Source organism: Eschscholzia californica, unplaced genomic scaffold (genome assembly GCF_041429995.1).
Source record: "Eschscholzia californica isolate CP2 unplaced genomic scaffold, dmEscCali1.0.p SCAF_4, whole genome shotgun sequence".
Classification (NCBI taxonomy): Eukaryota; Viridiplantae; Streptophyta; class Magnoliopsida; order Ranunculales; family Papaveraceae; genus Eschscholzia; species Eschscholzia californica.
The window spans coordinates 52,825,551-52,849,358 of record NW_028238461.1 but is presented as its reverse complement, the minus strand read 5'-3'; the positions used below and the strand labels follow the sequence as shown (position 1 = coordinate 52,849,358).

The window sequence follows — 23,808 nt, the reverse complement described above, 5'->3', positions numbered from 1 at the left end:
TACAATATAGCCCTTCTAAATAAAATAACCTATCTAAAAAATAAGTTACATAAAGAAAAAAAAGATTCTCGGGTTTAGAAATAAAATAACCCATGTAAAATAATTATTTCTTGCACAACACATGTTTAGAAATAAAATAACCTATTTCCTTTTTCTTTTTTCTCATAATATCCGTTGCAAAATAACCTATGAAATTGAAAAATAACAGGTTCTAGGATAGTACTCATATCGTTCAGTTTGATTTCTTGGTAATATGCGTTTATGACAACTTGATGTTCATTTGATTTCTTCAATAATTTCGTTGAATGTTGATTGATATAACTGTCTGTGCCCTCGGGCACGGGCTATACCCTAGTTGTTGAAATTTCATATGGGTTCCACTTGTTTGCTTGGTGGGCTCATAGTGCTTTTTTACAATCTAACTTTCGTTTTGCTTATGAGGGTATGCTTTCCAATAGTTGCAATTTTTTACACTTAAAAGTTAATTGTCGTGACAATGCAACGTCTGCATCTAAGTCAAACTTTGAGTAAGGTAGTTGTTTGATATCTTTAGTTTAAAGGAGTACAACCCAAAAGAAACAAAAATACAAAGGAAAGTTTTAAAGGCGCCCCTTTAAGTGTTTAAGACGTGTCCCTCAAGGCCAATTTGAGAAAGAGTTTGTGAGGGAAAGAGACGCCTTTAATATTTACTAGGGTGACTTTAAAACCTACCAAAGAAAATTTCTAAATGATCTTCTCTTCCATTTCAAATTTGTACAAAGTTTGTTTCTTCTCCCTGACTCGCTTTCCTCTTTCCTTCGAAGTTTTCTTCTCTAGCCTTTGTCTTTTACTCATGGGGCATGAGAGCTACACTGCCTCAAGCAAATATGATTTAGGACGCAACAAAGTTTTGTTGACTACGAAAATGTGGATGCCCCTAAAATTTTTGAAGTGAAATAATTGATTAATTATGGAAACTAGCTAGGACCAAGCTGAAACCCAAGCCTAAAAGTACTCAATCTATATATAAATGAGAAGGGACATTGTATATGCGCTCACCATTTTTGTTATGTGCACACATATTGAAGGAGATGCCCTCCGACTAAGATGACAATGCATTCAATTTGTCAGATATGATAATGATGACTTTATCCAAAAGATCGTAAAGTCCGGCCAATTTAGAAATAATGCTTAGCGAGAAGCCAAGTAGCCAACTACGATCGTCAAATCAACCTTAATGATTTGCAGCTAAGTTCGACTGGATCTTACAATGTGTTGCATCAAAGAGTGACGATTTGATCGAAAAAATATGGCTCGAGGATCAGGATAAAAAGTTGGATTAGATCCAATTTGATAGACCCAAAAAGTCCGGACAGTATCTGGACAAATATAGAAACAACCAGGCTCAAAAGGGAGGCTTGGAAATGTAGAAAGGGGCCATCATGGCTACGGACCACCCAGGCCCTGCCCACTAAAGGGGCTGTCGTGGCCGGCTACATAAAGGGATGCCCCAGATGAGACAAACTCCCATCTGGGAATCCCAGTCAGATTAGAATTTCGAGTCTTATATTTTTTATGATCCTTATTGAATCATGTTTTGTATAAGACTCTGACTTTATGGTTTCCATATAAGGACCATTATAGAACGGAAAATGTGTGGAATTTTCTATAGAGAAAATCTATCTCTCATCTCAAGTGAGAGAGAGATTTAGAGAAAAAAAACTCCCACACTATCTATCTAGTCTGAAGGATAAATGTTCTTCATCTTAACCTCTCAATAAGGTCGTAGCTGACTCTAAAGGAAGGAGATCAAGTTGGTTGCTCCGATGTCTGAAGTAGAGGAGCTGCGATTTGGAGTTCTGATCTTCAAGATAAAGGCAATCAGTTTAGTCTGCGGAAAAACGATTCAGGTAATTCTATCCTTAATCTAGTTTATCTTTAGTTCATGCATGAGATCATGAGAAACTAGTGTTAGACGTATGAGATTCTGCTTAAAACACTAGGTGACTACATAACCAAACACATAATAAAAATGGTAAGTGCATTTTTTTTTTTTGGAATCAAACTTCATTAATAGGCCAAAAGGCTAACGAGAATTACATCACGAAGTTGAAAATCAAATGACACAAACCAGAACAGACAAACAAGTCAAGTTATGCCCACTTGGGGTGCCTCTAGAGCTGCCTGATCTAACTGGTGGGCTACTTTTCTGGTGCAGTCACCACTAGCCATTGTGGGTAGTTTTGTAACCGTTACTTCTTCAACCTTCTTCTCTTCTCACCGTCAACCTTCGGCGTACAGATATCTGGTCTGCGCCTCTTATTCTTCAGCCAGATTCAACTTGAGTCTTCTATTACAAATTGTTACGATGTGTCCCAAAAAACCACAATATCTATAGTTTACGGATTGAACTTCTTAGGATGAACTTTGGGTTATGACTAATTCCGCAACATCAGTGAAGAGAGTTATAAGTTGTTGAAGAAACTCCCAATGGTTGTCCATGATCAAACACTCGATCCTGACTAAATACGAAAACAACAAAAAGATCTTAAATATCAACATAAACAGACCCTAAAGACCAACAAAGAAAATAACCTTTATTTAGAAACGAAAAAAGGAATCCGGAGAAGAGAAGACCCTTCGCCGGAGAAATAATGTAATTCCCTGAAAGGTTTACTCTGGACAAGCGGCTATGGAGAGATAGGAGAGGTTTTGGGGAGATAGGGGAGGGGATTATGGTAAGTGCATTTAAAATGTCTCAAATTAGAAACTCAATCGTGCTTCCTAGCCCATTACTGAATTTGCAGTGGCCCTTTTCCACTCAATTTCATGAGTGCCCTTTTTATGATTTCTCTCTACTCTTTCTCTCCAAAGTTTTGTAATCTTCTATGATGATGAGTTCAATGGCAGATGACAGAAACAAGCCACCATCGTTAACAAACTTCAATAATCACAAACATCAAACTATCTTCCACATCTTGTACACATCTAACCACTTTGACCAATCTTCCTTCGTGTTGGTGAAGTGGTATTTTAACTTGAAACAGATTGGTTTGCATTGAAATAACGTTATAATTGGCAGAGATGATGGTATTTGACAAGAGTGGTAATTCAATGAGCTCAAGCTCATACTTAACTATATGAGTTTGAGAAGATAACATTGGATCTTAAAGATGTTTTAAAAATATTTTAAAAGATAAAAAGTACAGCTGTACTATTCCTAAATTTAAGGGATGATTAAAATATCAAAGTTATTAGCCTCATAGTTAAATATAATTATGAATTTCCATTTAGTTTTACACTTAATAAATAGCCAACGAATTTTGAGGTTCTCCTCCCCACGGCGTTATCAATGTAACTTCCACTATTTTTTTTTTTGCTTACCTCTCTACCTTTACTACCAAAAATTTTTGGGATGGATATTTAATCTCGTTGGGATATTTAAATTCAATTCTATATTTCACAAATAGTTATTACTTGTACTCTTACTTCACCATTCTAATGTCCAAGGTCTAAATATTTAAATTCAATTCTATATTTCAGAAATGGTTATTACATTAAAAGATTTTATATTATTCGTCGGATCTATTTCCAACAAAATCTCTAAAATAAAATGGTCGGCCAGACTTATCTCCTAGATAACCGACTGATATGTTTTAATATAATAGATTGTTAATAAATTACAGTTTTACAAATATTACATTACATGTGTTTTGAGTGGAGGAAGTTTGATTTCTAGTAATTTTAGTTTAACCTCTACTCATTTAGAATCCTGGTTCCGCCCTTAGTCATACATATAATTTTCGCAACATTCATCATGAGCCGATTCAACATACTTCATCAATCTTCTTGTTTGTAATTTATCTAAAGATAATTTTTTGTTTGATTTTTTTCTTTTTTTAAATCTGGAAAATTAAATTTATCTAATGAGATTGTAGGAAGATATAAAAAAAAAAGTGTTTGAAATGCTTAGACTTTGCCCATTAGAATTGTGAAATAAAAGTATAAGTTAATTACTATTTCTCAAGTATAGAATTGAATTTTAAATATCGCAAAGAAATTAAATATGCAGAACCAATTTTGTAATGGTTTTAGATTCATTGGTTACTACTAAACATATCCAGTAATAGAATTCATTATATCCTAGTTACTGTGAATTGGAAACCGATTACATTGTCGTACAATTGGCATTGAATATATCAAAGATGTGATAAGCTAGCTACCCGCCCACTCAAATTCTAACATGACCTGGCCTATAGCCCACTCAAACTCTTAAGGCCTATAGCTCAACTAAATAAAGGCCTAAAGTCCAACTACACTACATTATTTATACTCTAATAATCTCCATTCAAATAACCAAAGATTCCACCTTCGGATTCGAAGGTGGGACCTCCAGGAGTTTCTGGAGTTTATGTCCGCACCTTGGAACCACTTGGGCTACCAACTGTTGACAATGACGTGATTTCAATTGGTTTATAATATGGGGATGAGAGTCCATAGGAGGATAAAAGTTGAGAGGAGGATGATGAAGAGATTGAAAAAGATGCTAGTGCTAATGAAAAAATCCCATTGAATCAAGCTCAAAATTTGCGATGGTCATGAGCTTAAGCTCATTAAATCAAGCTCAAAACAAAGAAAGAAAACATAAAGAGGAAGGATGGAGAAAATGGAAAGGATGGTAATATAGTAATTACGAAAATATTTATGGTATAATCTCCAGTGATCTAACGAAAATATTTCTTTGTTTAACTTAATCCTTAAATCAAGGAAACAACTAGATATTACTATTTCAACTGAGATCCTACTATATATATATACTTTTTTTTTTGTTAAGATACTATATATATATATATATATATTAATCAAATATCAGAAGCAACATTAATAAACTTCTTCTATACCAGCAGCTAGCAGGCTCTTCGGTTTCTTCTCTATCTAAAGTCCACCCTATTTTTTCGTTTTGAAGGAATTAACCAATGGCGCATCACAATCATAATAATCCACAAAATCATGTCGTAACAGGTTACCCAATACCATCAGAAAGCTACCCACCACCCCAATCTACAAGAGTAGGATTCTCACGTCCCCCCGGAAAGTTCGAGGCTGTTGTAGTAGTCGGATGTATGTTTTCTATTACCATGTTACTTATCTTTTCGGCCTGGCTAGTTATTGACATGGCCCCTCCTAGCCTTCCGGAATTCCGAGTCAACAATGCTTCAGTTTCCAACTTCAACGTTTCTTCCATAGAGTTGAAATCAAACTGGGAATTCCATCTCCTTGTTCGAAACCCTGACATTATGCACAAATTCAATTACGAACAAATCAATGGTTCTGTTTTTTTCAGAGACAAACTTGTCACACAAAAATTACTTCCACCGTTCTATCAAAAAAAGAAAACCAACAAGGATATTACTTTCTCCTTCTCCACGGATTCTTCCACATACCTTGATGAAGCAGCAGGGAGAGAAATTGTTTGGGAACGTAATAATAATGTGGTGAGTTTCGATCTGAGGATGTCGATTTCAATAATATATGGGGGTTTCAATGAAGCGAAAATGGTGATCAATGTTTTATGTGAGGATATAAAGTTCAAACTTTCATCAAATAGTAGTAGTCCCGATGGAATAATGTTGGGTGGAACATATGAATGCCAAGTTAAAAGTGACAAAGAAGAGGATGAAAGTGAACCTTAGTTGGATATTTTATGGTTATTTTATGTGAAGCGAAAATGGTGATCAATGTTTTATGTGAGGATATAAAGTTCAAACTTTCATCAAATAGTAGTAGTCCCGATGGAATAATGTGGGTGGAACATATGAATGCCAAGTTAAAAGTGACAAAGAAGAGGATGAAAGTGAACCTTAGTTGGATATTTTATGGTTATTTTTTTTATTACTCTTCTTTATTGCTTTCTATATGTAAGTATGTTTGATACTCTATAGTTCTAGTAGAGATAATTACCTAGGTTTACTATCAATGACCAATTTACGAATTACGTTTTACTCCCACGGGAGGAAAAGAAATGACAACGACTATGCAAAAGTTACAACCGATACCAAATAAAAAGTAGGGGTACATAAAAATATGTAGTAATGGTGTAAAAAAGTATGGTGGTGGTTGGGATGATAATGTATGTAGTAATGGTGTAAAAAAATATGGTGGTGGTTAAGGGGTGGTGGTTGAGGTGTGATGGCGGCAATGGCTGAAGTGTACTGGCATGAAGGTTGAACCGTTGAAGCGTGGTGGCTGGGGTATGGCCATTGTGGAAATGGTGGAGGTACAATGGTGGTGGTTGTGGTGGAGGATTTGTTATGATAGTAGAAACAAAAAATTAGATCAAGTAAAATTCATGTTTATTCAAGTAACTTAACATTAAAGTCAAAAGGCTATAATGAGTAAATTTTTAAATGAAAGTCAAATCTTAACTTAATTAAAGTCAGAAGTTTTTTGCATTACTATATTAATTTTCCTTTTTAACTATTCTACTAAAAATAAGTAAACGGATTAAATATTTTTTAGTTGCCAAACGACACCTAAGAGGGAGAACATCCTGAGCTTTTTTGGGTTTTGGTATAGGAAGAGCACTTTTTAGCAAAGGCAGTGCATTAGATATGGAGAGCATTTTTTTTAGAATAGGGAGGGATAAACATTTTTTTTAAATATCTCAAATTTATACTTTGGTCCCTCCTATCAGACTATTTTCAGCAATCTCAACCGAAAGTTATTACTATTTTCAGCCGGACCGGCCGAAATTTGTTATCTTTTTCAATCGCCCAACCAAAATTTCTCTACGTTTAAGTTCTTTCTTGATGTAGGCTGCCTCCTTCATTAATGGTGGTTCCTAATCCATGAGATCTTGAGGCATCATTAAAAGCTCGAAACTAAGACTATAGTGATAGTAAACTTTGCAAGTTTTTTAATACTAATGGTGATGTTGATAGTAGTGGCGATATTAGGGTTTTGGTTGCTATGTGAGAGAAACTACAAGTGAAAAAAATATTAGATTTATTATTAATTTTTATCTAAGTCCTTCTATTTTGGCACTATTTATTAAATGATCTTTATAACGCCCTCCTTAAACTAATTTGGTAAAGGAAGAGCAAATACATAAATTAACCTTTCTAACGCACTGCCTTTACTAAATAGTGCTCTTCCTATACCAAAAGACGCTTTTTTAGATATACCACAATAGTCATTACAAAGATATTGATACAACAATACTATATAATAAGTACAATAACTGCCGAATTAAAATCTTATAGAAACTATTGGCCTAAAGCCCAACAAAATTAATGACGTCAATCTAACTACTTTATTTATACCCAAATTCAATAATCTTAGATTTCCTCTTCTATGAGATCGAACATGAAATGCAGCGGGTGAAGATAGAAAAGAGGGGCGCCTATAAAGGCCCCCTTTGTTCTAATAGGCACTTATATGAAAACCAGTTTGGAAATAAAACCACATTTTTATGTTAATTAATTTTTGTGAGGGTTTGATAAGGTTGTAAGAAAATGGTGGGTGCTTTTAAAAAGTCATGCTCTTTTGTTTTCTTCACCAATTCTTTCTGAGGTGCCTTTAGAAATTGCTTTTATTCATCTTCTTCATGTTGGACGGATGCCAATTTTAAAGATAAGTTTCCCCATCCATGAATGTCGGAATTTCAGGAATAAAATTCAATTGAGAATCTACTACGTATAACTTTAACCTAGCCGCCTTCCTTCTATATTTTACTAATCACAAATATCTTAACAGTTACTCCTTCTGTACCAAGTCTAGCTCTTCGGTTTCTTTATCTCTCTAACTAAAGTCTCTGCTTTTCGTTTTGAAGGAATTAAGCAATGCCCCGAAAAAACCTCGCATCGTCCTCCGAAGGTGCAATGGTGAACCGTTTACTTCCCGCGAAATTGCACTGATCGTAGTAATAGTCTTCATCATCATCCTTATGTGCATAGTACTAAATTGTAAGCCCTAGCTTTCCGGAATTCCGAATCAACAATGCTTCAGTTTCCAACTTGAGCGTTTCGCCCTAGCTTTCCGGAATTCCGAATCAACAATGCTTCAGTTTCCAACTTGAGCGTTTCTTTTCTTTCAATAAGTTCGCATTAGGGGGGGGGGGGGGGGGGGGGGGGGGGGGTTGTGGATCAAGACATTAGGGGACAATCAGAGACAAAATGTTCCGTGGACATTTCAAGACATTTGGGACATTTGTCTGTAGACAAAATGTCTCTATGGACATTTTAAGACATTTGATTCGTAGACAAAATGTCTTTATGGACGGGGGGAGGGGGTTGTGGATCAAGACATTAAGGGACAATCAGAGACAAAATGTTCCGTGGACATTTCAAGACATTTGGGACATTTGTCTGTAGACAAAATGTCTTTATGGACATTTTAAGACAATTGATTCGTAGACAAAATGTCTTTATGGACATTTCAAGACATTTGATTCATAGACAAAATGTCTTGGAGACATTTCAAGACATTTGGTTCACGGACAAAATGTTCCGAAGACATTTCAACATACTGAATCCATGGACAAAATGTGTAGTGGACATTATTATTATTATTATTATTATTATTATTATTATTATTATTATCATCATCATTGAATGACAATTGGTATAAACTCTTACTCCATTACTGAACTAGAAAATAAAATCTAGTATAGAATTTCAATGAAAACAGACCAACCCAATTCAAATCTTACTCTTAAAATCCTTCAGAACCCTAAATCTTCACTTCTTTAGCGTCAACCCAATTGAAGATTGGAGATCAGATGCTATGTAGATATTGTGATATATATATATATATATATATATATATATATATATATATATATATGTATATATATAGAGAGAGAGAGAAAAAAAGAAAGTAACAGATTAGAAAAGGTTGGTTTCTCTCTCTTCTCCCTAGCGGGAGGAGAAAGAGTGCGTTTTGTTAAGGGTGGGAAATCCCTTTTTCCATGTTTTTTGTGAGAAAAATTTTGGACCTATTTTCTAACTTTTTTTTCCAACTGAAAACGGCTTTCTCACGTTTTTACACTTACCAAACAGTGGAAAATTGATTTTCATACGAAAATCGATTTTCTCACATGATTTTCACACGTATCAAACAGACCCTAAATATTAAATATCATATTTTTTGTAGAGGGTGTGTAGTGAAAGAGAGAATGAGAGAGAGAGAGAGAGAGAGTTAGAAAACCATCAACTTTGATAAATAGCCAACAACCCTTGGTTGGTGTGGTAAGAGGTATAATCTTCCACCTAGAGGTCAAGGGTTCGAGGCACACGCTGAATAATTTAAAAAAAACTTTGATAAATAGTTTTATTTGGTGTATATTGTGACGACTCAACTGTTGTCTTCACAATATACTAAAGACTGTCCAAAAACTTATGTACTAAAAGAGAAATCAACTTGAATATTTATAGAGTTAATGGCGACTCTACAAGATCCATAAGATGCATCTCTATTGGGTTGTGGCTACCCATAACTTGTGATTTTTCGCAACTACTTATTTGATATAATTACAATCGACTAAAAAATTATTTATATAATAAACAATTTTCCAACAATACTTAAGGGGCAGTGTTGAAGTATGGTGGCATAGAAGTTGAACTTGTGGTTGAGGTATAGTGATGTGGAAATGGTAGGTGCAATTGTGGTGATTGTGGTGCAGGTTTCGTTACGACGGTAGAAATAAAAAAATTAGATAAAGTAAAATTCATGTTTATATAACTATAGCAACTTGACTTCAAAGTATACGCAAAAATATGAACTTTTAGTTTTTTTTTTTTTTTTTTTGTTGAAAGGTAAATATGAACTTTTAGTTGAAGCCAAATTTTTACTTAATTGAAGTTAGATGTTTTTTCATTACCAATCCATCTTTTTTAGATTTTCTATTAAAAATAAGTCAAAAAGTTGCATATTTTTTAGTTGTCAAAGTACACTTAAGCGGGAGAATTTTATTCGAGTTTTTTAGATGTTGACTACGATAGTCACTACAGATGCATTGCTACATGAATACGATGTAATAAGTACAATAACTGTCGAATTTAAACCTTACAAAAATTATCAGCCTATAGTACATCTAACTATTGTATTTATACTCAAGTTCAACAATCCTAGACAAGGGCGGAATTAGGGGGTGACAGGGGAGGGCAACGGCCCTCCCTGGAATTTGACTTCTAATAATAATTTTGACTCTGACAAATCTTTTATGTATGATTTGTTCTATTAGATTTCATTTTTGCTCTCCCTCGCACTATTTTCTGGTTCCGCCCCTGACCCTAGATTTGAACTTGCATGGATGGAACGTGAGGACGCCAATAATGAAGGACTGAAGGCAGACGGTATGGGAGGCCCCATTTGTTGTAATAGGCCGACACTTATGTTGGGGTCTTCCTAAAGAGACAACCTAAACACAATTAGATTCACTAATGACGTGTTTGGACGGCGGAATCATTAATCTGCGGATTCATGAGTCCTTCGGATTCATGAGTCCTTCGGATTCATGAGTCCTTCGGATTCATGATCCACGGATTCATGAATTCAAGTAACATTTTTTGGTTTGTTTGGCAATTAATAAGAATCCTAGGATTTATTATTATTTGAGTATTTTCAAACGCTTCTTTAAAAAAACTACGTTCCCTCCCCGTCCTACGGACGGGGAATATCCCTCTTGGCTAACGCTTTTGAGGAAGATAAAAATAAATTTAAATTACAACATAAATTACATTAAAGATGAGAGACGGAAAACTGTAGTTATGGAAGAAATATCACTAACAGAAGAGATTTGATAAAAAAAAAAATTAAGAGATTTAATTTCAATTTTAAGTGAAATAGTTAGGAGAGAAATTAGGAAGATATGGGGAGAGTGGGTTTTATTTAGATCTCTTCCACAAATTCTACTGTAAAGTTGGTAGTTTCTAAGATGGAATCCGTGGGAGAAAAAAATAGGGAGAGAAATATGTGGGTAGTTATTCTAACCAATTTTGACTGATTTACATAGATACCCTTCTTTTTTTAGTGTATTTACACAAAAAGATTTTATATTATCCGTCGGATGTGTTCGCAACTAAATCTTTAAAATAAAATGGACGGTCAGACTTATCCCCTGGATAACCGACTGATCTGTTTTAATATAATAGATATTGAATCAACCTTGTTTTCGAAACTCGATTTTTTAAATATCGTTTCATTCGAGAACTCTCCTTTTTCTTCGTAAATTTTTTTTTAGAACCGTTTTTTTTTAACTTTTTTCATGAACAACTTTTTTTCCAAAAATAGTTTTTCCCGAAAGGCGTTTTTCTCAAAAAAAAATAATTCCCCGATTTTTTTTCAAAAACTATTGTTTTCGGTAACTGATATTTCATGAAAGCTATTTTTTTTTACGAAAATCATTTTTAAAAAACATGTTTGGAGGAAAAATTGTTTTCAAAGAAAATATATGTTTTCTGGAAAAAATCGGATCTCTGGAAGAAAATAAAAAAATGATTTTTGGAAGAAAAAGGCGGTTGTCGATAAAATCGGATTTTGATAAAAAAATAATTTTTGGAGAAAAACGATTTTTTGAAGAAAAAAATGATTTTCGGGGAAAAAATGATTTTTGGGAAAAAAAAAAGATTTTCGGGTAAAGAATTTTGAGAAGAGTTTGATAATTAGGTTTTTCTCATATTCGATAATGAAGAAGGCAATGCCTTATATAGTACATATAGGAGATTTCAGATTACTAAGAATCTGAACCATAACAGATTAGATAACAACAATCTAACAGAGTAGTTATCCAATCTGTTTATTTTATCTGATTACGACCAAGTATGTATAGGTACACATTGCACTCTAAAACACCATTGACTGTAGCAACATTTATCTTCAATATACCCCCCCCCTCAAAGTGATGTCGAGCTCAAGGCATCAATTTGCTCCGTAATGTGAGAAAGGCAGGGGGGGCACCGAGTCCTTTAGTGAAAATATCAGCAAGTTGACACTGAGAAGGAACAAAGGCGAGCTGTAAATTTCCTTTAGCAACAAGTTCCCTGATGAAGTGATGATCAATCTCAATGTGTTTGGATCTACTGTGAAAGACTGGATTTCGAGCTAAACATTGTGCACTAATGTTGTCCGAGAAGAGGCGAAATGGCTGCACTTGAAGACCCAATTCTCGAAGTAGATAGGACAACCAAAGTAATTCAGATACAGCTGTGGACATGGCTCGATATTCTGCTTCTGAAGATGACTTAGAAACAGTAGGTTGTTTGCGAGAACTCCAGGAGATCAAATTGGAACCAATAAATGTGCAGTACCCTGTAGTAGATCGTCGAGAGTCAGGGCAACCAGCCCAATCCGCATCACAATAAGCAACCACAGAGGTAAGAGAAGACAAAGAACTTGCTTGAAGATTGACACCTTGACCAAGAGAACCCCTAAGATAACGCAAGATTCGTTTAACTGCCTTCCAATGAAGAAGAGAAGGAGTTTGCATAAATTGGCATACATAATTTACAGCAAATGTGATATCAGGTCTTGTGAGTGTCAAGTACTGAAGAGAGCCAACCGTGCTTCTATAAAGAGTGACATCGTCAAAGGGATCCCCATCTTGCACTGAAAGCCTTGAACCAGAGGCTACAGGAGTGTCAATCGGTTTACAATCGAGCATATTAGTCTTCTGTAACAAATCATAAGTGTATTTATTTTGAGTGAGCATGAGAGAACACTTAGTGGGCGAAAAGACAGCTTCAATACCAAGAAAGTAATGGAGAGGACCCAAGTCTTTCATTGCAAAAACAGTTTGTAAGGCTTCAAGTAAAGAATGAAGTAAGGATTGAGATGAACCTGTCAATATGATGTCATCGACATACAAAAGAAGAATCATGGTACCATGAGAAGAAGACCAAGTGAACATAGAATTGTCTGCCATACTCCTTTTAAAGCCATATTGCATAAGAAACCCACTAAACTTAGCAAACCATGCTCTAGGGGCCTGTTTCAGCCCATAAAGAGCTTTTTGGAGTAGACACACATGAGAAGGTTTAGACTTGTCAATGAAGCCAGGTGGTTGACACATGAAAACCTGTTCTTGAAGTTCACCATGGAGGAAAGCATTAGAGACGTCCAACTGCCTTATAGGCCATTTATTAGAAAGAGCAAGAGACAATACAGTCCTCATTGTTGCAATCTTCACAACTGGACTAAAAGTCTCAGTATAGTCAATCCCATCTTGTTGTTGAAATCCCTTCGCCACCAACCTAGCTTTATACCTCTCCACAGACCCATCAGCCCTATGTTTCAGCTTAAATACCCATTTGCAGCCTAAAATATTCATGGAAGGATGAGCAGGCACCAATGTCCAAATGTTATTCTTTTGTAAGGCCATAAACTCATCTTTCATGGCAGACCACCATTCAGGATGAGACATGGCTTGTTTCACAGTTTTAGGTTCATTTGAATAAGAGGCAAAGTGACAAACAAATTCAGGAAATAGTTTAGGACGAGTGGAGCCAGTTTTGTTCCGTGTGGTCATGGAATGAGTAGGACGAGGTTGGGGGGCAGGGACTAAGGTAGGTGGAGAAGTTAACGGTTCAGCCTGACTAGTTAATGAAGGAATCGACAGATGGGGAGGGGAGGAGGGACAAGAGGAAGAAGCAGACGGTGAAGGATTGGGTGAAGGTGGGGAGGTAAAAGAAGAGTTTTGGATGGATGGGAAGGTGTGGAGGAAGAAGATGATTTTAAAGAAGCAAAAGGAAAGACAGTTTCATTGAAAATCACATGCCTATTGACATAAGTGGTGTGGGTAATTGGTTCATAACATTTGTAACCATGATGGAGATTACTGTATCCTAAGAAAACGCATGAAACTGACTTTGGAGCCAACTTGTGAGGTCTGTAAGGGCCGAGATAAGGGAAACATTGGCAACCAAAAACCTTGAGAGAGGAATAGTCAGGAGGTCTATTGAATAGAACCTGAAATGGGGAAACTGAAGACAGTACAGGGGTAGGCAACCTATTAATAAGAAAGGAGGCAGTAGAGAAGGCTTCTACCCAGAATTCTAAGGGGACAGAGGCATGATATAAGAGAGAAAGACCAACTTCGGTAATATGTCTGTGTTTCCTCTCAGCAAGCCCATTTTGCTGAGGGGTATGAGGGCAAGAAATTCTAAGAGAAATGCCATTATCATCTAAAAATGTTTTAAAATTTCCCATCACCAATTCTCTAGCACCATCACACTGAAAGGACTTAATTGAACAAGAAAGAAGATTTTCATTAAGAGACTTAAAATGTTTGAAACAAGACACACTCTCAGACTTACATCTCATGGGATAAAACCAATGATATCTTGAAAAATCATCAACAAAGATTATATAATATCTATAACCAGCTGAAGATGTGATGGGAGATGGCCCCCAAACATCACAATGAACCAATTGAAGAGGTTGAGAAGTAACTCTGGAGCTCCTAGTGAATGGCAATCTATGACTCCTTCCGAGCTGACAAGAGGTGCAAACTTGAGGTTGCGAGGAAGAAAGAGTAATCTGCCTTGAAGAGTGAAGTTCTGAAGTAGTACGTGTTGATGGATGACCTAAACGGAAGTGCCAAATATCAGGTGGATGGCTGGAGAAGAAGGTGCAGGAGAAGGCTGAAGGATTGATGTGAATGGAGGTGGAAATAGGGTAGAGATTGTCTCTAACCTTTCCCTCAAGCAGAACCTGTCCTGTTAGAAGGGACTTCACATGATATCCCCAAGGAAGAAAAGTAAAAGAACAATTATTTTCTTTGGTGAACTGAGCAATAGACAAGAGATTCTTTTTAATTCGAGGAACACACAAAACATGGGACAATTTAAAAGTATGATGAGAAGTTTGAATTTGGGTGTTACCTAGATGACTAATAGGGACATGGGTTCCTTCTCCTACCATGACTGATCCACGGTGTTGCTGAACCTGTTGGAGAGCACTTGGATCAGAAACCATGTGATTGGAGGCTCCTGAATCTCCAATCCATTCAATTGGTCGCTGCGGAGGCATAGCTATACTGGTGAAGGCTTCTCCTGTTGGATAGTCAGTAGGAGCAGTGTAACCAGGTGGAATGTATCCAGTTGAAATGTAACCAGGTTGAATGTGTCCAGGTGGATAGTATTGGTGAGCATGAGCTGCATAAGGTGTGATAGGAGATTGGGTAGGATTAAACGATGTAAGATAAGCTTGTTGGTGTTGGGGTTGCTGGTGGTAGCCTCTATTATTAGGCCGATTTTGGTGAAAGTTGGTTGACTTTTTATACCTAAATCGACATCTATCACCAGTATGCCCAAACCTTTTGCAAATCTGACATTGTACACCTCCAATTTGGCCTGGTTCTTGTGAATTATGTGTTGGTGCTTGTCTCTGATCATATAAAGCACCTTGTTTCCCGGTGTTATATGGTACTGCTTCTTTGAACCTAGGAGAAAACTTAGCATTACTGCTACGTTTCCCACCTTGGATAAAGAAAGCAGCAGTAGCATTATCCTCAACTTCTTCCTGTGCAAGCTCTTGTTCATATTGCAACAACTTTGATTTTACTTCAGAATAAGAGATATCCGTTGTTCTGTTCTTTATTAATACTGAGAGATACTTGTACTCCTTACCTACACCATTCAAGGTGTGCATAATGAGATCTTCGTCGGAAATTTTGCAGTTGATTGCAGATAAAGCATCAGCTAAGACTTTGATTCGTTGAAGGTACATTGAGATTGAATCATTGCCCCTCTTGATAGTCTGGATCTGTGATTTGAGGAGTGATTTCTTCGCGTGGGATTCTTGGAAGAATAAGGTCTCCAATGTTTCCCATATTGCAGCAGCAGTAGAAAGTCCTAAGACCTCTTGTCCAGCAGTCTGAGAAAGAGTTGCCTTGATGCAGCTCATGACAAAATGATCAACCTTTCTCCAACTAGCATATTCAGGGTTGATGCAAACTTCATCATCAATTTCAATAGTTTTCTGAGGTGCAGGGAGTGAACCATCAACATGATCATAAAGATCAGTAGAAATGAGGATAGATTCGAATTGATCTTTCCAAAGAAGATAGTTAGTGTTGTCAAGACGATGAGAAACATAATTGGTAATATTCGAAATTGGCGGAGATGAAAAATTTTTGTTCAGAGTTCTTGACTCTACCTCTGAGTTGGTGTTGGTTGATTCAGCCATTTGATCAACCTTGATTCTGTTGGTTAAAGAGGGTGATTTTCTTCAAAGGTTTTGTTTCTTCTATTTGCCTATGGCTCTGATACCATAAACAATTTTGAGAAGAGTTTGATAATTAGGTTTTTCTCATATTCGATAATGAAGAAGGCAATGCCTTATATAGTACATATAGGAGATTTCAGATTACTAAGAATCTGAACCATAACGGATTAGATAACAACAATCTAACAGAGTAGTTATCCAATCTGTTTATTTTATCTGATTACGACCAAGTATGTATAGGTACACATTGCACTCTAAAACACCATTGACTGTAGCAGCATTTATCTTCAATATCGGGAAAAAAGATTTTTGCGGAAAGAATGATTTTTGGAAAAAAAATATTTAAAATAATTATTTTGTATAAGAAAGTATTTTTTTGTTGTTTTAAATTTATTAATCCAAAATCCAATGAGGTAGGGTGAGATTTTGGTCCAATAAAAATTTTGGAATTAGGAATCCTTAGGATTCAAGAGTCCTAAAATTCTTGGTAACCAAACAGACAAATGATTCATGATTCCTACCAAATCCCACTTTTGATACGAATCCTGCAACCAAACACACCATAATTAAATTGAGATTCTACTCTACTTGTAACCTAGCTAGCCGCCTTCATTCTCTATATGTTGTACTACTAATTACAAACATCTTAACAGTCATCACTTACTTCTTTTATACTAGCAGCAGGGCGCATGCTCTTAGTTTTCTCTTTTTAAAGTCTTTGCTTTTGGTTTTGAAGGAATTAAATAATGGCGCAAAAACCATACTATAATCATGTAGTAACAGGTTACCCAATACTACCAAGCTACCAACCACCACAATCTGTCTCAAACTCACCTTTCATCGCCCGAAAGTGCAATGGTGAACCGTTAACTGCCCGCGATATTGCAAAAGTTGCAGTACTAGTCTTCATAGTCACCATCCTCATCCTTTGGTGCATATTAGCATTGGCAATTGGAAGCCCTAGCTCTCCGGAATTTCGAGTTAACAATGCTACAATTTCCAACTTCAGCGTTTCTTCCTTAGAGTTGATATCAAACTGGGAATTCAATCTCCACGTTCAAAACCCTAACAATAAGTTCGCATTAAATTATGAACGAATCAATGGTTCTGTTCTTTACAAAGAGAAACTTGTCACACAAAAATTACTTCCACCATTCTATCAGAAAAAGAAAACCAACAACAATATTACTCTCTCCTTCTCCATGGATTCTTCGGTGTACCTTGACGAAGCAATTGGGAGAGAAATTGTTTGGGATCGCAATAATAATGTTTTGGGTTTCAATCTGAGGATGTCGATTTTGGAAAGATATAAGGATTTGTTTTGGAAGGAAAGGAAAGAGGTGAGTGTTTTATGTGAGGATATCAAGTTCAAATTTTCATCAAATACTAGTAGTACTACTTCTCAGGGAATAATGTTGGGTGGAACGAATCAATGCCATGTTAAAAGCAAATACTTGTAACTTGTCCCACAGATAATTAACTAGGTTTACTATTAATAAAAGGGTGATTCTTTTTTTCAAATTAATTACTGTATGTCTTAATCTAGGTTTTCTTTTCTCAATCTCTCTTTGCTTGTTAACTATAAAAAGAGAGATTTGTAGTGAAAATCTGAGAGAGAGAGAGAGAGACATGTATCAACCTTTTGTTAGGTCAGGTCATTCTAATTTGGTTTTCTATACCAACAGAGCAAGAAAGAAAAATCAATGGAATCTTTTGTTTGATTTGTTTGACTAGCTCAAGTACAATAACTTCTACATCCTATCTTATAAGCTAATCAAGTTTATGAAATACTATGAGACCAAAGGGCTATTAACCGGCTGTCTAAATTTACGAAATTCAATAGGCTCTTTTTTATACTAAGCGCCCAGCAGGATCTCTCGGCAAAACGACCACAAAACAACCACCACCACCACCACAGAATACCACAACCACAAAACACCACCAAAACGCTCTCTCTAATCATGTGACTTTCTACCCGTCCTACTTGAAAGCCCGAAGTCTAGTTGTTGATGGACACCTAACGATCTCTCTAATCGGGTGATTTTCTACCCGTCTACTTGAAGCCCAAGTCTAGTTGTTGGTGCCCACATACGATCTCTCTAACCGCGTGGCTTTCTACCTGTTCACATGGGCGAACTTCACAATTTTTTGGAATTAAAGCAACTTATAGTTCTAAAAGTTTTGTTCTGACTCAATCTATGTCAGCTTTTGACATTCTCAATATTCTCAACTCAAAAGAAGTTGTGAAGCCTGCTCCCACGCCTCTGTCTCCTGGTTCTCACTTGTTGTTGGCCTATGGTTTCTCATTTTTTTTGTTGTTAAACGTATTTTTTTGGTATATCAAAGGTTCAATACTGATGGGTTTGCAACTTTATCAGGATTCCTCAATTTCTACCTTGTTGCCTATTCTGATGTTTGATTGGGTGGGCAGACACCCGATGTTGTACTATTGGCTTCTCCATCTTCTTAGGCTCTAATTTGATTGCTTAGAGTGCTAAGGAGTAACCCACGGTCTCTCGGTCAAGTATGGAGGCTATGTATCGGGTTATTGCTATTGTTGTTGCTGATGCTACATGGATCTCTTTTATTCTTACAGAGCCCATTTCTTTCCCTCAGTTTGCTTGTAATCTGTGTGAGAATAAAAATGTAATCCTTCTTATTGCTAATCCAGTGTTTCTTGGTCGCGCTAAGCGTTGTTTTAGATTATCACTTTGTTAGAGAAAAGGTTGTGGCTGGTCATCTCAAAGTTACATTTGTTCCGACTGAGGTTTTAACTAAATAGGTCAAAACAATATTGAAAATATGTAAAAGAAACACAAAATATTTATAATTATTATTCAGGTAAAAAAAGAGTAAAATACCCTTTTGTCATTTTGTGTAACTAATTTTTTTACTTAGTCTTTAAACTTCAAATCTATATAACTTTTTCCATAGATGCGAGATTTCCATGAAACTCATATATCTAGAAAAAGAAATTTTATTAGCTTTCTAACAAGATAATATATTTCGAAACTTTTTGTAAAAAAAAAAAAAAAAAATCAGAAAAGACGCCATTCAGAAAAAAAAAATCAGAAAAAACAATACTTTTTTTTTGCAAACTGGGTTTGCAATTCTGGCAAACAAGATTTGCAAAATGAAACATGCTAACTGGGTTCAAAATGTAAACTGCAAATTAGGTTGTAAAATGTAGACCACAAACTTGATTTGCAAGCTTTTTAGAATGTAATCTCGGGTTGCTTATCTTGCAAACTCGATTTGCAAATCGAGGACAAAATTTCATCTTCTTCAAATTTGAAAATTCTTCTTCATCATTATCAAATGAATTACGGGTTCAGATCTGGTTGCACATCATCATCATCATTAACACCAATATCATATTCATCATCCTCATCAGATTACGGTACCAACATCAACATCAGATTAGGGTATCAACATCAACATCAAATTAATCACCTCAGATGTTTTAAGCCTTTTTTTCGTGAGATCTTTGTAGGTGAAGATGCAAAATCGATTAGCTACTTTTTTTTTTCTTTATTTTACAGCTAAAGTTAAAGAAAAGATCAGGTAAAGAGAAACTTGTATCTTTGAGTTGTCTTTCACAAGAAGTAGAGATAGATGAAGTGAATAAATTGGTCTGGAGAGAGAAAATAGTCACAACAACGACATTTTCTGACTTTTCTTTTCTCTTTACATGTACACGATTACTAATTAGAATGAAAAGCCCTAAATCTAACTGATTCTAAATCGCTTCAAATGATTAGCTCGATCTTACATTTTGTTGTTTTATGTCGATATTTATCTCAAAATAATGCTCATGCTCACAGAAAAGAAGAATCGAGAAGAAGAAATAAAACACTACAATTTTATGGGTTCCTTGAGGGAGTAAATAATAAATTCTAGACAAGGTATTTTGGAAACCAAACAATTAGAAAATAAACTGAATATTAATTATCGATATTGTTTTAAACTTGACCTATTACTACCCATAAAGTGTTTGGTAACTTCAACTTAATATAAAATAATTAAACTTTTTTTTTTTAGTTATTGTGATAATTTTTTCTATCCAAACAACCCATTTTCTACTTCCAATTTGGAAGGAAATCTTGTTTTAACAGACGCTTTTGTTAGGTCATCCAAAATATTAAATATCATATTTTTTGTAGAGGGTGTGTAGTGAAAGAGAGAGAGAGAGAGTGAGAGAGAGAGAGAGTTAGAAACCCATCAACTTTGATAAATAATCAACAATCCTTGGTTGGTGTGGTAAGAGGTACAATCTTCCACCTAGAGGTCAAGGGTTCGAGGCACACGCTGAATAATTTAAAAAAAAAACTTTGAGAAATAGTTTTATTTGGTGTATATTGTGACGACTCAACTTTTGTCTTCACAATATTACTAAAGGCTGTCCAAAAACTTATATACTAAAAGAGAAATCAACTTGAATATTTATAGAGTTAATGGCGACTCTACAAAATCCATAAGATGCCTCTCTATTAGGTTGTGGCTACCCATAACTTGTGATTTTTCGCAACTACTTATTTGATATAATTTCAGTCAACTAAAAAATTATTTATATAATAAATAATTTTCCAACCGTACTTAAGGGGCGGTGTTGAAGTATGGTGGCATAGAAGCTGAACTTGTGGTTGAGGTATAGTGATGTGGGAATGGTAGAGGTGCAATTGTGGTGATTGTGGTGGAGGTTTCGTTACCACGGTAGAAATAAAAAAATTAGATAAAGTAAAATTCATGTTTATATACTATAGCAACTTCACTTCAAAGTATAAGCGAAAATATAAACTTTTAGTTGAAGCCAAATTTTAACTTAATTGAAGTTAGAAATTTTTTCATTACCAATCTATCTTTTTTAGATTTTCTATTAAAAATAAGTCAAAAAGTTGCATATTTTTTAGTTGTCAAACTACACTTAAGAGGGAGAATTTTATTCCGAGTTTTTTTAGATATTGACTACGATAGTCACTACAGAGGCATTGCTACATTTATACGATGTAATAAGTACAATTACAATAACTGTCGAATTTAAACCATACAAAAATTATCAGCCTATAGTACATCTAACTATTGTATTTATACTCAAGTTCAACAATCCTAGACAAGGGCGGAATTAGGGGGTGACAGGGGAGGGCAATGGCCCTCCCTGGAATTTGACTTCTAATAATAATTTTGAGTTTGACAAATTTTTTATCTATGATTCGTCCTATTAGATTTCATCTTTGCTCCCCCTCACACTATTTTCTGGTTCCGCCCCTGATTCTAGATTTGAACTTGCATGGATGGAACGTGAGGATGCCAATAATGAAGGACAGAAGGCAGACGGGCTGGGAGGCCCTATTTGTTCTAATATGCCGGCACCTTTTTTTTGTTCCAATAGGCCGACACTTATGTTGGGGTCTTCCTAAAGAGACAACCTAAAAACAATTAGATTCACTAATGGTGTGTTTGGATGGCGGAATCATGAGTCCTTCGGATTCATGATTCCACGGATTCATGAGTCCTTCGGATTCATGATTCCACGGATTCATGAATTCAAGTAACATTTTTTGGTTTGTTTGGCCACTAATAGGAATCCTAGGATTTATTATTATTTGAGTATTTTCAAACGCTTCTTTAAGAAAAATATTGAATCAACCTTGTTTTCGAAACTCGTTTTTTTAAATATCGTTTCATTCGAGAACTCTTATTTTTCTTCGTAAATTATTTTTGAGAACCGTTTTTTAACTTTTTTCATGAACAATTTTTTTCCAAAAATAGTTTTTCCCGAAAGACGTTTTTTCTCAAAAAAAAAATTCCCCAATTTTTTTTTCAAAAACTATTGTTTTCGGTAACCGATATTTCATGAAACCTATTTTTTTTTTTTTTACGAAAATCATTTTTAAAAAACATGTTTGGAGGAAAAAATGTTTTCAAAGAAAATATATGTTTTATGGAAAAAATCGGATCTCGAAAAAAATAATTTGGGGAAGAATCGGTTTTCGGGAAAAAGGGGGTTGTCGAAAAAATCGGATTTTAAAAAAAAATATAATGTTTGGAGAAAAACAATTTTTTGAAGAAAAAAATGATTTTCGGGAAAAAATTATTTTTGTGGAAAAAATGATTTTGGGAAAAAAAAATGATTTTCGGGAAAAAAATGATTTTTGCGGAAAAAATTATTTTTGGGGGAAAAAATGATTTTGGGCAAAAAAAATGATTTTCGGGAAAAAAATGATTTTTGCGGAAAGAATGATTTTTGAAAAAAAATTATTTTATGTAAGAAAGTATTTTTTTGTTGCTTTAAGTTTATTAATCCAAAATCCTAGCAAATCCTAGGAGGTAGGGTGAGATTTTGGTCCAATACAAATTTTGGAATTAGGAATACTTAGGATTCAAGAGTCCTAGGATTCTTGGTAACCAAACAGACAAAGGATTCATGATTCCTACCAATCCCACTTTTGATAGGAATCCTTGCAACCAAACACATCATAATTAAATTGAAATTCTACTATAACCTAGCTAGCCGCCTTCATTCTCTTTATATTGTACTACTAATTACAAACATCTTAACAGTCATCAATTACTTCTTTTATGCCAGCAGCAGGGCGCAAGCTCTTAGTTTTCTTTTTTTAGAGTCTTTGCTTTTGGTTTTGAAGGAATTAAACAATGGCGCAAAAACCATACTATAATCATGTAGTAACAGGTTACCCAATACTACCAAGCTACCAACCACCACAATCTGTCTCAAACTCACCTTTCATCGCTCGAAAGTGCAATGGTGAACCGTTAACTGCCCGCGATATTGCAGAAGTGTCAGTACCAGTCTTCATAGTCACCATCTTCATCCTTTGGTGCATATTAGGATTGGCAATTGGAAGCCCTAGCTCTCCGGAATTCCGAGTTAACAATGCTACAATTTCCAACTTCAGCGTTTCTTCCTTCGAGTTGATATCAAACTGGGAATTCAATCTCCACGTTCAAAACCCTAACAATAAGTTCGCATTAAATTATGAACGAATCAATGGTTCTGTTCTTTACAAAGAGAAACTTGTCACACAAAAATTACTTCCACCATTCTATCAGAAAAAGAAAACCAACAACAATATTACTCTCTCCTTCTCCATGGATTCTTCGGTGTACCTTGACGAAGCAATTGGGAGAGAAATTGTTTGGGAGCGTAATAATAATGTTTTGGGTTTCAATCTGAGGATGTCGATTTTGGAAAGACATAAGTATTTGTTTTGGAAGGAAAGGAAAGAGGTGAGTGTTTTATGTGAGGATATCAAGTTCAAATTTTCATCAAATACTAGTAGTACTACTTCTCAAGGAATAATGTTGGGTGGAACGAATCAATGCCAAGTTAAACCCAAATACTTGTAACTTGTCCCACAGATAATTAACTAGGTTTACTATTAATAAAAGGGTGTTTTTTTTTTCAAATTTATTACTGTACGTCTTAATCTAGGTTTTCTTTTCTCAATCTCTCTTTGCTTCTTAACTATAAAAAGAGAGATTTGTAGTGAAAATCTGAAAGAGAGAGAGAGAGAGACATGTATCAACCTTTTGTTTGGTCTGGTCATTCTAATTTGGTTTTCTATACCAACAGAGAAAGAAAGA

At 35.3% G+C, this 23,808-nt stretch overlaps 3 protein-coding genes across 3 annotated transcripts; all 3 read left to right on the top strand.

Moving 5' to 3' along the window:
- The first annotated feature begins 4,955 nt into the window (after positions 1-4,955).
- Positions 4,956-5,672, top strand: LOC147546035 (uncharacterized). Its single transcript, XM_086635892.1, has one exon. It carries the CDS (start codon positions 4,956-4,958, stop codon positions 5,670-5,672), a length of 717 nt encoding a protein of 238 aa, XP_086492018.1.
- Positions 5,673-16,949: 11,277 nt separating this feature from the next.
- On the top strand, positions 16,950-17,663 carry LOC147546034 (NDR1/HIN1-like protein 1). The gene has a single exon (XM_086635891.1). The coding sequence runs from the start codon at positions 16,950-16,952 to the stop codon at positions 17,661-17,663; it is 714 nt and encodes a 237-aa protein (XP_086492017.1).
- A 5,194-nt stretch (positions 17,664-22,857) lies between these two features.
- On the top strand, positions 22,858-23,571 carry LOC147546033 (NDR1/HIN1-like protein 10). The gene has a single exon (XM_086635890.1). It carries the CDS (start codon positions 22,858-22,860, stop codon positions 23,569-23,571), a length of 714 nt encoding a protein of 237 aa, XP_086492016.1.
- The last annotated feature ends 237 nt before the right edge of the window (positions 23,572-23,808 follow it).